The sequence below is a fragment of the Tachysurus fulvidraco genome, chromosome 3 (genome assembly GCF_022655615.1).
Source record: "Tachysurus fulvidraco isolate hzauxx_2018 chromosome 3, HZAU_PFXX_2.0, whole genome shotgun sequence".
NCBI lineage: Eukaryota > Metazoa > Chordata > Actinopteri > Siluriformes > Bagridae > Tachysurus > Tachysurus fulvidraco.
Window position 1 is genome coordinate 11,413,581 of NC_062520.1, and position 14,313 is coordinate 11,427,893.

The following is a 14,313-nucleotide window of genomic DNA, read 5'->3' on the forward strand; positions in this document are numbered from 1 at the left end:
ATATGTATGTGATTGTGTGTGTGTTTTGGGGGCTGGGACTGGAGCAGGGTCACACAGCCAGCACGAGGTGTTTACAGAGCTCAGCCAGTACAAATACCAGGCCATTGGAATTCTGTAATAGGATGCTAAAAATGCACATAGCAGACCTGTGACGAATGGGAGGTCAATTTTACAGCATATACCCACTGCACAAGTATGTGTGGACACAAAACAAGGCATGTCTTAAATAAGAAGGGGACTCAATATCAATATTCTCAGTTAATACTACATTTTAACAATGTTATTACCCTGGCTGTTATAATCTGGCTGACTCGCATATAAGGGGGATCCAATTTCATTCTCCATTGACTCGAAAAGATCAACTGCGAACATTATATGGTACAATTAAAGCATGCTGACAGCTGGTCTGAGACTGTCTTTTTTTTTCCTTAGACACTATACCTCTGTGATTACACATAAACCTGACTGAACACCCAAGACTGCCGAATTACTCAAATATCATTTAACGTTTCAAACATCACTGACAAAAAAAATGTCCAAAACCTTTCCACTGGTGAGCTTGAACCCAGTTTAAGTCAAACCAAACATTTAGATATCCTGTGAGTTTGCCTTGAGTTTTAATAGTCTGTTATTCATTTGACTCTGATATCTTTTATCAAATAAAGTAATACACACAATACCTAAGTTCAAGTCGCTTAAATTGCATTCGTTTGTTATCCAAAGGGCCGCTTTTTAGGGATAAAAAAAGTGCAGCCCTTCTAGTATGCCAGCTGCCCCCTGGTAATTGTGTTAATTATTTGTAAGCTGTTTATCTCAGAAATACACAGTGGTCATTCAGATCCATGTCATTCTGTGGTGGTCGTGAGAGTAAATTCACTAGAGCAGAGCTTACAGAACACAATGGGACTCAAACACAATGTACAGAAGAGCGAGTGTGTGAGTAAATCCACGGAAGGGAATGTAAAACACGACCCAGCTGGGACATGCAGACAGGATATCCTTTCACGTCACTGGCAAAAAAAAGAAATAAAGAATAATAATGCAGCCGGGGCATCAGGGTCAAAGGTACAATGATATGAATATTTTAGTAACTGATGATAAGAATTTGAAGCAGAATAAAGATGTTTATCCTGGCAAAAAAATTTAGAAATACATTAAGAAATAAACTTAATGTCCAAAAACGATAAATAACAGTTATTTACTCACTCACTCACTCACTCACTCACTCACTCACTCATTTTCTACCACTTTATCCGAACAGTTATTTATATATATTAAAAATAAATCCAAATGTCAGACCAAATGTCTCACACTTGAGCATGGGTTCCAAACACTGTTCCTGAAGTGCCCCTGGAGTGTACCTCTAACACACCTGATCAAACACAACTAATCAGATAATAAACAGCTCTTCCTGCCTGAGCTGAAGTAAGAGAGAGAGAGAGAGAGAGAGAGAGAGAGAGAGAGAGAGAGAGAGAGAGAGAGAGAGAGAGAGTGAGTGTGTGTGTGTGTGTGTGTGTGTGTGTGTGTGTGTGTGTGTGTGTGTGTGTGTGTGTGTGTGTGTGTGTGTATGTGTGTGCGTGTGTGTGTGTGTGTGTGTGCGTGTGTGTGGTATCTCAGTGCTTAAGGTGTTGGACTACTGTCCAGAAGGTCATGAGTTTGAAACCCAGATCCACCAAGCTCCACCAACCCTGGGCTCCTGAGCAAGGCCCTTAACCCTCAATTTCTCAGTTGTGTAAATTTATAAGACGAGTAATATGTATAAGACGAGGCTTGGACCAGAAACAGGGTTTAGATCTTGTAATGTATGATTTTACATAGATGTTTGAAGTAGCAGCATGAACCGCTGTAGGTCCGCGTGTGCGATGCTGCCCCCATCAGGGCACTATGAGAACTACCAGATGCGCGGTGACCGTGCCAGCTGTGCGCCATGTGTAAAAAAAAGAATCGTGCAAACACAAAACAACAGGACATAATAACAGGACATGCTTTTAATGCAATTTTAATAAAAAAAAATATATACCACACTAGTTGTGTGTGTGTTTGTACTCAAACAGGGATTATCCACTCTTCCCTAAAGAGTTAAAAAAGCAGTTTTACACCCAGCAGAATAAATAGCTGGAGGAATGGAGACGTTATCAATGGTGATGTTGATCCACAAACTTTACCAAGAGTGAAGGAGATCAACGCAAAAGTGTGTTTATTCTGTTGTTCATTCTGAACTAAAAGCAAATACAACACATGCGTCAAGGAAAGAAAAAGGAGAAAAAAGTCTGTAAGTTGATTATTAATCATGTAGCTATTATATGTTGTTCTTTTAGTCACAGAGAAAAGTGTAGTGTTAGTCCATGCTTAGGCTCAGGCAGCTTGTAACTGGAGTCTAACACTAGAGGGATGATCATCCTCTATAAAAAGTAAAGGCTGTTTTGATAAGATTAAACTTCTAGCCGGTTAGAGCAGTACAAACAAACAGCCTGTGCTCTGTGTGTGTGTGTGTGTGTGTGTGTGTGTGTGTGTGTGTGTGTGTGTGTGTGTGTGTGTGTGTGTGTGTGTGTGTGTGTGTTTGTACTCAAACAGGGATTATCCACTCCTCTGTTGGCCACTTGAATGCTTAGGGGAAAAGTTTCGGGGGAAATGAATGGAAACATTGGTCACATTAACGCACTTTTAACTTTTAAACGAAAAGGTCCCCTTAAGGGATTTCCGGCTTGTTTTACCGGTTGAACTTACAAAAGTGACACGAGATGCCAAAGACATAGCAAAGACAAAGATTCCCAAAATATCAAATAATTTCATTAAATTGGATCTAAAACTTTCTAGTTGAACATTTTTTGCTGCTGTTGTTTTGGAGTTTATGATGAGCATAAATCTAACGGTTTCTTGTAATTTATGGGAGCCGACTCCCAAAAATGAGCTCGTACACACTCTCATGCACACACGCACACACACACACACACACACACACACACACACACACACGCACACACACACACACACATACACACACGCAAGCACACACTCACATACACGCGCGCGCACACACACATTTTAACACCTTCAATGTTCAAATGGCACTCATGTTTACCCGTGTTTCTGAGCTCATATGCTGTGGACGCAAATGACCTAAGAAGAGCTCATTGTTTGAGATGTTATTGCATAGAGAGAATCAGGCTTCCAGCTCAAGCTCCGACCCAAAGTTTGAAAATCAGTACAGCCAGAAACAACCCAACACCACAACCGTGTCCACTGCGCGATGAAACTGTTCCCAACTGACCGCACATGAGAAACCAAAAAAGGGGAGAGAAGTTTGTGTGAAGTTGTTCAGCCTGTAGTCTTATCACAGGACAGGAATGTGAAGCAGGACATCGCCTTATCCGGTGGATAAAAGTTCACCAATTCGGTTGCTTTGGAGAAGCAACTTCAGAGCACATCGCCAAACACCTCATGCACTAGCAACCCAAATATAGTTTGTAAGCGCCACAACGTTACTGTGAAACAGCAGCAGGACCTACCTCTGAATACTTGTCCTCGAACTGGAAGCAGAAAACTGAGTAGAGCCAGGAGACAAGTTAAAACTCTATCCATTGCAGGAGAGGAGCGGACGCTAACCCCCGAGCTCCAGGGGGAAAAAACGCAAATGTGTCGGTGTGTGTGTGTGTGTGCGTGTGTGCGTGTGTGTGTGTGTGTGTGTGGTGTCCCGCACTTCCACTGTTTCAGTACGCCTGTTTTTAACGGTTTTACTCGGTACAACTAAAGTCGGCTCCGTCTCTCTCTCTCTCTCTCTCTCTCTCTCTCTCTCTCTCTCTCTCTCTCTCTCTCTCTCTCTCTCTCTCTCTCTCTCGGGCGCGCGCGCTCTCCCTCCCTCCACTTTGTTAATTGTGTGTGTGTGTATTTGTGTGTGTGTGAGCGGCTCCACACAGACGGAGTGACTTCTACCCAGCTCAGGGAGGTGTTGACGTCACCGAGCGCGCACAGGGTTGTCTCCTAGAAGTGCACACATTCCTTATATACCATGTATGCGTGTTCCGATCTGAGTCTGATTTATTCTGGTTGGACTCCTGTGGACTTGAGAGAACGGCAAACGACAGAGTTATGAGCACGTTTTAGTTCTTTTCTACAAGTCCGTGCGTCATAAGACCTGGTGCCTCGGTCTGTTGGGTTGGAGAGCTGAATGCGCCGAGAGTAACGCAACTTTTACGCGGCGAAGAGCGTTGTGTTGCACGGCGGAATTTGTGCCATGGTTCGAGCAGAACGTTAATGAAACGCCGTAAATGCTGACAGATCAGAAAGCTTGTTGAGCCCCAGACCAGGCACGAAGAGGTGTGTATCGACAATAAAAATACCAGGAGAGAGATGAAGGTCTGGTTTGTGTCACGCTTTTACCGCCAGCTCTGTTAACGGCTTAACACACTTTCATCGTTTGTCTTTCTGGTTACATTTTCATAAAAATCGACACACTGTCAGATAAAAAAAAAGGCACTAAACTGTGCCATTCCATGTCGCTGTGGTGCAACCTTCATCTTTTGTACCTTTATGTAGAGTGAATCCAGATCGACTGGAACAGATTTTCCATTTCCGATTTCTCCAAACTTTAATAAAAAATGATTAATCAATTAAACAAAAAAATCAGCAGCTTAACCATATTGATTTAGCATACTTACTTATATTAAATATATCATTACACTATCTTAACATAAATACAGTTAGTAAAATGACTATTTATTGAGCTGTGCTTACATTCTGCAATCATTTTTTACAACAATAATAAAAATAAAAGGGTTTTTATTTCAATTCAAACCCAATCTCAAGTACAGTATGAACAGATTAAATAGTTTTGTTTTGTTGTTGTTGTTGTTGTTGTTGTTGTTGTTGTTGTTTTAAGATTATTCCAGTTAACAATTTAATAGTTAAACTCTGGTTTAACTTATTTGTTTTTATTTTATCATTTATTTCTTGTAATAGCAGCACAAAATAACAGAATGAATGTAAAATAACAGAATGATAAAATGACTCTATAAAATATTATAAACATGTCACTACATGAAAATCTCTGCATAATCAACAGTAGGCCTAAATAACATTTTCCAGTCTACTTTAAACATTACCTTATTATGTCATTTTTCCTACCTCAAAAACTTCCCAGAACCTTTTCCAGGAGCCTTTGCATGAGTTAGGAATACACCTCAGACGGGATATCATTCCATCATAGGGTTTTATGTCATTCACACACTTATTCAAGCCTATAGGCAATTCAGCATAACCACCTACTGGCATTTATTTGGGTGGTGGGGAAAAATAAGAGAGTTCAAATAAACATGGCAAGAACATGCAAAACACTAGAAAGACTGTAACCCGAAAAACTCAGGATAGGTACAGTAGCCTACACATTCCTGGTTTTATCCTGAGTTTTGGTTACTGTATGTCATCTGATAGTTGGTGGAGAAGAAAACAATATTTATGGACCACCTGGCTCTATGTTGAGAACCATTGCTTTACACAAGATCTACTGCTCATAACACTTGTACATGATACTTTGGTGTACTGTTTGACAGTCAGTGTTAGTATATCATATTGTATACACTATATGCTCAATGGTTTGTGGACACCTGCCAATCACAAACATATGTGCTTTTTGAACATCACTTTCCAGCTTTAGGCTTCCACTGGTTTAGGGGGTTTTGTGCTCATTCAGCCAAATAACATTATTGAGATGAGGCTCTGAAGTTTGGGAGAAGGCCTGGGGCAAATTCCAGTTAATCCTAAAGGTATTCAATGGGGTTGAGATCATGGCTCTATGCAGGTCACAGAGTTCTTCAATACAATTCAATTATATGTATTAAAATTGTTACTATTTATTTCTAACATCTATCCCTAATGATCAAGCCTGTGGTGACAGCGGCAAGGAAAATCTCCCTGAGATGATATGAGGAAGAAACCTTAAGAGGAACCAGATTCAGAAGGGAACCCATCCTCATTTGGGTGACACTAGACAGTAAATAATGTAAATGTAAATAATGTAGTGGTTTATATTTAAGTATAATTGAGCAGCCAAGAGCTCCTGAGGAGCTATGTGTCAGAGTACCTTCTGAGTTCATTACAGATACACTAATTTCCTCCTGTCAAAGTCTTCAAAGCTCTAACCTTGGCACAACAGGTCGTTGTGGAGCTTGCTCTGTGTACAGTGGCATTGTCTTGTAACAGGTTAGTTGTAACGTACTAGCACACAAAGACATTCTAGACAATTGTGTGCTTCCACCTTGGAGTGATGAAGAACCCCCTATTGATGTGATGGTCAGGTGTCCACAAACTTTTGGCCAAATAGTAGCCAATAGATACCTTATATCATAAGTGCATACTTTGAACTTTGCAAAAGCATAGAAAGAAACGTAACAGAAAAAAACCCATCATTTTAAGTTTAGGTAAATGGATAGACGTGTACTAGATAATATTAGTATAATAGATTACATTCCTCTTGTAAGTTCAGCACCTCTCTGCAAAACAGCATTTAAAAGCTAGAGATGTCCTTCTGAAATGTTTATAGAAATAAAACACTGAATAAAGAATAGAGAAAAAGAGATGCAGTCAGACACAAATACGCACATTGTACTCTAAATCCAGACAGACTCCAAATCTCATCCCCCTGAACCACTCTTCATTTATTCAGTTTTAAGTATAAATTGTCAACATGTATTTCAGTGTAGTTTCTTCTTCGTTTCATTATTCAACAGTAGGTGACAATTTTCCTCCGAGCATCACATCCAGCTATGTTTAAATACTCCTGGATACATGATTCAGACCTGAGCTCCAGGTACCTCCTACATCCCGAAAACATGTTCGTAGGTGGTTTAGTTTCTCAAAATTGCCCCTAGGAGTGAATGAGTCATTGGCAATAAAACTCACCTGCATGTTGCGCTATTTAAAGGTTGGGACTGAATTAAGTATGGACAAATCAAGGGTTTTAAGTCAATCAATTGATCGTTGTTAAACTTAAGTGAAGTGAAGTGACATACAGCTAAGTATGGTGACCCATACTCAGAATTTGTTCTCTGCATTTGACCCATCCAAAGTGCAAACACACAGCAATGAACACACACACCGTGAACACACACCTGGAGCAGTGGGCAGCCATTTATGCTGCGGCGCCTTGCTCACGGGCACCTCAGTTGTGGCCGACCCGAGACTCGAACCCACAACCTTCAGGTTACAAGTCAGACTCTCTAACTCTCTAACTCTAACTAACTCTCTAACTCTAGTCAGACTCAGACTCTCTAACCATTAGGCCACGACTTATATTTTGGTCAGTTGTATTCTTGATTTTAGAAATAATTTGTTGTGATAATCTTTGGTTATTTTAGTTGGGATATCTTTAAGTTTACAATTTATCCTTAAATAACTCAAAGAATTAGATTTTCTCATAAGTTCTTGATATGCCTTCAAAATCCAATATGGAGGTCCTTAATCGTCTCATTCTCTCGTTATCACGTTTTTATGTTTATATAACTCATCTGAGTAACGTTTGAACTAATGCAGTAACTTCAGGAAGAGCATCAATACATTTATGTTGTGCATGTGAAGATACAGCCAACCCAAGAACAATGGTGATCCTTAGATCCTTTAAAGTTTGGGACATTTAAGATACATATAATTAATCATCCTTGAAAAGAAAAACATTTTTTTTTACACTGCTTTCAGTTTCCAGGAAATCTAATGTGACCTTTGGCTATTTCCTGTTTCCTGAGGTATGCACACATGTAAAATCCTTTTGTCATCAATCCCTGTGGAGAAACCAATGAACTTTGAAACACAAAAGAGACAAATGGTTGTGAAATGCACAAATCTGGTTTTTAGCATTAAGGCTAATGTGTGTATACATATGGTTGAGCTCAACATATACCAGTTTGCATGCATTATTAATATTATAGATTTATTTTGCTTAATTTCATAAAGGGTGCCAGTAATTATGTGTTTTACTGTATAAGTGAAGTGAATAGAGGATGTTTTCTAAGACTTCTTCCTTTTCTGCTTTCTAAAGTAGCCTCAGATCTCTGATTTGCCCTCTGTTAGTGGGTGGGGGTATCACAGTATAATGGAAAATGACTTTTATTGGCTTTCAAATCTAAATTACATCAGGGAATGCAATACATTTAACTGCCGATGTAAACTAAACAGAGGAAAATCTGACTGATTTCAGATTTTCGAGACTTTTTATCATTTTTGTTTACAAGGGCCACACAGACTGATGTGAGTACACAGTATTTGACTTTGTGATAAACTCTCAGCCACATAAAGGGTGCTCTGCCCAATAAGACTAGTACATTATGAGGAGCTCTTCACATGTTGGTGCCAGTGATCTTAAAGGTACATGGAGGTCATAAAGAAAGACAAACAGTACAAACTAAACTCGTCTAAGTAAGCAGGGCTCCAGGAGCCTCTAGAGAATGGGATGAAAATAATTCCCTTGCAAAATATATTACCTCAGTCTGTTGATGGTGGAGATAGATCTTTCATTGGAGGTGAAATGTGGTCACTGCAAAATCCGAAGCATATGATTTACAATATCATTTCCATCCGTCATTTAGTGAACCCTTGTACTCTGTGGATACGGGCATGGTCATCCTAGAAGAGACCATTCCCATCAGGTTGGAAATGTTTTATCATCTGGTAACACTGACTTGCTTCTAATGGTTCAATTAGACACACAAAATTGTATAAACATTTGCTTTGAAGCAGTGTTCTTGCAGATTGTAGCTTTTAAAATGCAGCAGTTATCAAAATGTTGACATGCATTAACCCTTTCATGCATAAATTATTTGAAAACATTCAGACAATTTGTTTGGATTACTTACATTTGCATGAATTTTATTATACTTTTTTTTTTTTCAATTTCTTAATCGATAAGTAAATGGATTGGCCACGTGTCAGGTCAAAAGGGATAAAACATTATAACTGGGAAAAAATAGAAACATTAACAAATTCTTAGGACCAGGATATAATGCTAAAATATTTAATGTTGTTGAACAAACTTTTTTGGAACAAAAATGAGAATATTTTCCTAAAAACCGCCTTAGATTGACTGTCCATCAGTGTGACCACTTGGTATGAAGCTGAAAGTTAAAGGTAATTACAAATATAAGGAAGCTCATAGTCAGCCAGGATGATAGTGGATCATTTTATCCCAGTCTGCCAAAGTATTTTCCCTTCTTCTATTCTAACATATGTAAGTAATGTAGCACACAAATCCCCTTCATGTTGCTGTAGCCATGTGATCACTACTATAGTCAATATTCCAGGATTCAGGTGCAGTTCATTAGAAAGTTGCTCCTGGACACAACAAAAGTAACAGGAGTGATGAGAAACCTAATAATTGTATCATCATTTCACATTGATCACCACAAAAATAGATAAATGCAAATAGAAAATAGAAGAAATGTTTTATGTTTTAGTTCTTCATTTCGCCATTTATTCTGACATTTTTATTTGGGAAGTGTATTGTGTAGCTGGAGATGATATGGAAATGTACTTCATTAATCAATGAATGTTTTTATCAGTGAAATGGCTCAAGGCTACCCCATACCAAAACATTTTATTTATTCATCATAGTCAGTTTGTTATAAGTGCATTAACGAGGATGAGTGCAGGAAATGAAATGAAGGAGAGCACTGGTTAATAAAAACATTTTGGACTGGACTACTTTTCATTGCAATGATGTCTTTTGAGCAAAGATGTTTTTTTGTGTAGTGGTTTACCCTTTAAGATATCCTAGTTCATGTCTTCACTCTTCACTACGCTATGAACAGACACCATGAGATGGAAAAGACTCCTTTGGTTTGAATGCAGAAGAACATGCAGGTACTGTATACCCTGATGAGATCTGTGGCCTTTTCATTCAGTTTATAGCGGAACATGGCTGGGTTTACTTTACCAGCATGGAAATCATGCTTTTAGATTTGATTTGATTTGTGTCTGAAGATTTTATATTGGGTTCCAGCATGTGGCTTTAGGGGATAAAACACACCAGTGAGTGAGTTCTTGTGAAATCAATGTCTCTCAGTGCCCAGGCTTTGTCCAGACATGTTATATATTGATTGGTGGAAAGGTTACTGTGTCCACATTGCAGCACGCTGGGCTCCAAGAATACAGAATCTTTTATTCCTGAAAAAAGGCATTAGGCCTCTGTTCCATTTATCAGCATTCATTTGTCATCTTCAGTGGCTTGGATGGAAATGCAGGTGGGTTGGAAGGATACAATATTGTGTTTGTTTTAGACTGTAGATTGCCATTTTGTTGTCCTAAAACCTAAATCCGGTATGTTACATATTACAGAATAACTGACAACTCTATGACACGGCTATTGTACCACTACTGGCTTAACCAGAACGGTTATTTAGTAACTACTAAATTAATTGTTAACCATGAGAGGACTACAAAAGTTTCAATAGGCCGAGAAGGTGTGGGCACATAATAATGACCATTTTTTAAGATGTACAAATTTTATGGAATGTTATGAAATCATGGTTATGTTATGAAATCTTCTTGGAAGCAATTAAGTAAACTAATAAAATCAATTTTATAGTCCTGATTTTTATCCTAAATATATTGGTGTCTTAAAATATATCTTTATAAATGAGGGTCTATTTATTTATTTATTTATTTATTTATTTATTTACAAGCAAGGACAAGAAGATGGAAAATCCTAAGTGAACAAAACAAGAAGTCTTTCATACAGTGGAATAAAGTATAACTAAAGTGGTACAGGGAAATATGAAAATTTTGAACAGAACCTAATTAAATAAGATTTGCATTATGCAAAACACTCACCATGTGAACTCTGTTAAAATGTAAAACTAGGAATGTTTTTGTGTGGTTTTGAAATAACACAGAGCACGGAAAAGGTTTCGTTGGAGGAGCCTTTAAAATCCCCTTCTGACAAGGTTCTAGTTAGAATACCATTAGGAAGCTTCAATCATCTAAAGAACATCTGAGGAACAGTTTTCTTATAAAATCTCAGACCTTTTGTGGTTTAAAAGCAAGTGTCGAGGTCCTCTCACATTGGTCATTATTTTCCGTCAGTTACATAAATATAAATGAGTGTTCTAATTTGACTTTAAAAATATTACATATATGACAAATAGAATTTGACAATCATCAACTCAAAGATAATTAAATGACTTAATATTGGAATTTCTCCACTGGCCCATGACACAGAGGTCAAGACTGTAAAAGCCAGATGTCATACTGACCTTGTTATCCCACCACTAGAGGCCGCAGTTATGCAGATGTACGGAATAAGATAAATATAATGCATGTGCTTGAGTGGTATTTGAAATTCACAACTCATGATGTCATGAGGAGTTTTGCTCACACATGTTGACATGCCCTTTGACATACACCAGCCAGGTGCTTCCTTTTCACCGAGATAAGTTTAGTGATTTAGTCGATAAGTTGTCAGACTGGACTTCTTCTGTATGAATTTTAGGATGATGCTGCATTGAGCAGTCAGGGATTATGGAGTTATTCACATCTCAAAGGCTTGACATAACTATCTGAAAACTTTTCTCATAAAATACAAGTTTTATAGATGAATTGATTTAAGATTAAGACATTTGTATTTTTAAAAAACATTATTAGTCGATTTGTAATAGTTATTCTCTTTGTAATAGTTATTTATTCTCGCTTATTCTCACTTTTTATTCGCCTTTAGTCATAAAGCATAGATGAACCTTTTTTTTTTCTTCTTTTAATGCACCGAATGCGCTACAAAAACACATAAAAATGAATAGGAATGTCCTCAGAACAATGGCCCCTAGAGCAATGGTCAATATAATTCAGTCCAGAAAGACATCATTATCTCTGCATCATTCACTCTCCCTGCAACCCTGATCCATTTTGCTTGATAAGAGAAAGATACTGCACTCTTGAAACAGCACCGAGTATGAGATGGAGGGAATTAGGGGGGTTCATGTGGAGGTGCTTAGGCCCGATGCTCCTATTCACACTGAGACAGTGAGGTCTGAGGTGATTCTGTCTCTCTAGCACATGAGATTTTCATTCAGGCTGTGCACAGAGGCATGACCGATCTCATCATGTCTCCAGAGAGAGGTGGCTATTGTTGGATACAATCATTGTATGAATGTGTATGGTCAGTGTAGCTAAATGTAACATTGGGTGTATGGAAATGACTCATGCGCAATATTTATAATTTATTACCCTGGTTTTGGCTTGGATAAGGCTGTGAATCAGACACTGGTTCAGTATGGTAAAAGTCTTTCCCATTTCATAATATTTTTTTCAGTGTTATCCATTTGTTCACCTTATTTAAAGTTTCTTGGTGTTTGTGTGTAAAGAAAGACTGTTCATTGAATCATTCATTGGTGAATTAGATTCGTGTTTTTTGTATCAATAGTGACTCAGTGTCCTGTCTACAGCCTCACAAGTCACTGATTACTGAGAAAACAACCCTTTTTAAGCAAAGAACCTGCAAACAAATCATGAGCTGTTTCATATTCAACTTTAGTATATTTCAGTCAGCTTTATATTTATATTCATACACTCCATTCTGGCAACAAGGGAATCTAGGGATTGTCCATGGAATACTTGGTATATAGTGGGAATACTTCCTGCATGGCATCACAGGGCATCATTTACACACCCATCCACATGCTAATCTGTGATTTAGTGTCATCAGTCAATCTACTGACTTGCTTTTATAAAGGAAAATTAGAGAACCCAGAGAAAGTATGTGAAGACATGTTGAGAACATGTGAAACTCCACACAGCCAGTAAACCAAGCTCCTGAGCCTGGAAGTCTTCACGAGTCCACTTAGATCCGATAACCCGAGGTCTGACCCGAGACCCGAGCGGGTTTGGGTCTAAAAGTTTCACGTGTGCTTCAGACACGGGTCGTGTATAATAATAGCGCCATCGGGTCTCTCGGGTAATTTAAAATGAATGTGTTTTTACTGAACGGACCTGAGAAGACCCGAACTACTGTTTCTAACCTCTCCTCTGTTTGCCAAGACCGCTTGCGACATGTGGCTGGTGACGTGTGGCTTGTGGTAAGCTAATTTTCGTTGAAACAGACCTGTCAATCAATTTTGAATCCACTCTGTAGCTTAGTTTAGAGTTATGCAACATTTGGGTCCAGTCGGGTTAAAAAAAATGCCAACGGGTCGGACTCGGGTCTAATTTTTTCGGGTTTGTCTCAGGTCAGGTCTTTCTTTAAAAAAAAAATGCATGTCGGGTTTGGGTAAAAAGTGATTCGGGTCACTTCGGGTCGGGTACATTTCTTTAGACCCGAGAAGACCTCTACCCTGCAGCTGCGATTCGGAAACGCCATCAGCTACAACACTGTGCTATCTGCATTATATACTACTATATCAATATTATTAACACATCACTTACACTAGTTCATAGTTTCTGTGTCTGAATGTCTATAGACATTGTTTTCAATTACGTTTCCCAATATAGTGACACTAACTCAGCTGTGAGCAGCAGAGGTCACTCTTCCACTCTCCCTCAGTGATTACATCATGTGAACCTAATGATATTAGGTTTAGGCTAAAAAATATACCTTTAGATACAAATATACTATCAGATGACTAAAAATTTCACATTTTCCAGCAAACTGAAAACAACTAAATTGGTAATTCTTTTACTTATCTGTTATGGATGAATGTTTACAAAGCAAATTTAAGCACATTTAAAGTCAGCTCATACTGTCCTGTTTTATTTAAATTTGCACAAACAAATGATGAGCATAGAACATTAAGTCTGGATGAAAAAGAGGCCAAAGTGATTGTACCTGTTTAAGAGTGATAAGTACTTTGTTTGTTTGTTTGGCCGTGCAGAATCAGTGAGCTGTGGTATGATAAACTCTGCTGCGAACTGACTTTCCATCACGAACCTAATGAGACACAAGAAGCTGATGGGCTACAAAAACTAATAGCATACAAAAAGCCACTAGTACATGATATCAGGGGTAAGAAAATGGAGAGATTGATACAGTTTTCAGGACTGTTGACTCTCTACACCAACATAAAAAGTTCTGGTAAATGGATATATAACGGTGTAATCTATTACAATTTTTGGATGGATTTAACTCTGAAATATTACAAGAAGACATAATAATGCACACATAATTTCACAATCGTTGATTAGAAAAAATAAACATAGAGTATATATCATAGAAACAACAGAAAGACAGGGCACATCTTGCTTGACATTTATTGTAGTGATAGAAGTCTAATTATTTAAAACTTTTAAGCATTAACATAATTAATAAGTTCCTCAAACAAACACTTCATAAACTAGGCATGA

General features: G+C 38.2%; 1 protein-coding gene across 17 annotated transcripts in view; it reads right to left on the reverse strand.

The window, feature by feature from the left end:
* The window catches only part of LOC113644346 (receptor-type tyrosine-protein phosphatase mu-like), a 197,991-nt gene extending 194,187 nt beyond the window's left edge, over window positions 1-3,804 (reverse strand). For 9 of the 17 annotated variants that reach the window (XM_047811078.1, XM_047811080.1, XM_047811076.1 and 6 more), the window contains exon 1: window positions 3,510-3,803. In XM_047811078.1, the coding sequence (XP_047667034.1) occupies window positions 3,510-3,582 (73 nt within the window). In that variant the 5' untranslated portion in view covers window positions 3,583-3,803. Of the gene's footprint in view, window positions 1-3,509 lie in introns of all 17 variants that reach the window. The other 8 variants (XM_027149079.2, XM_047811079.1, XM_027149080.2 and 5 more) reach the window with 3 other exon arrangements.
* Between the last annotated feature and the right edge of the window lie 10,509 nt (window positions 3,805-14,313).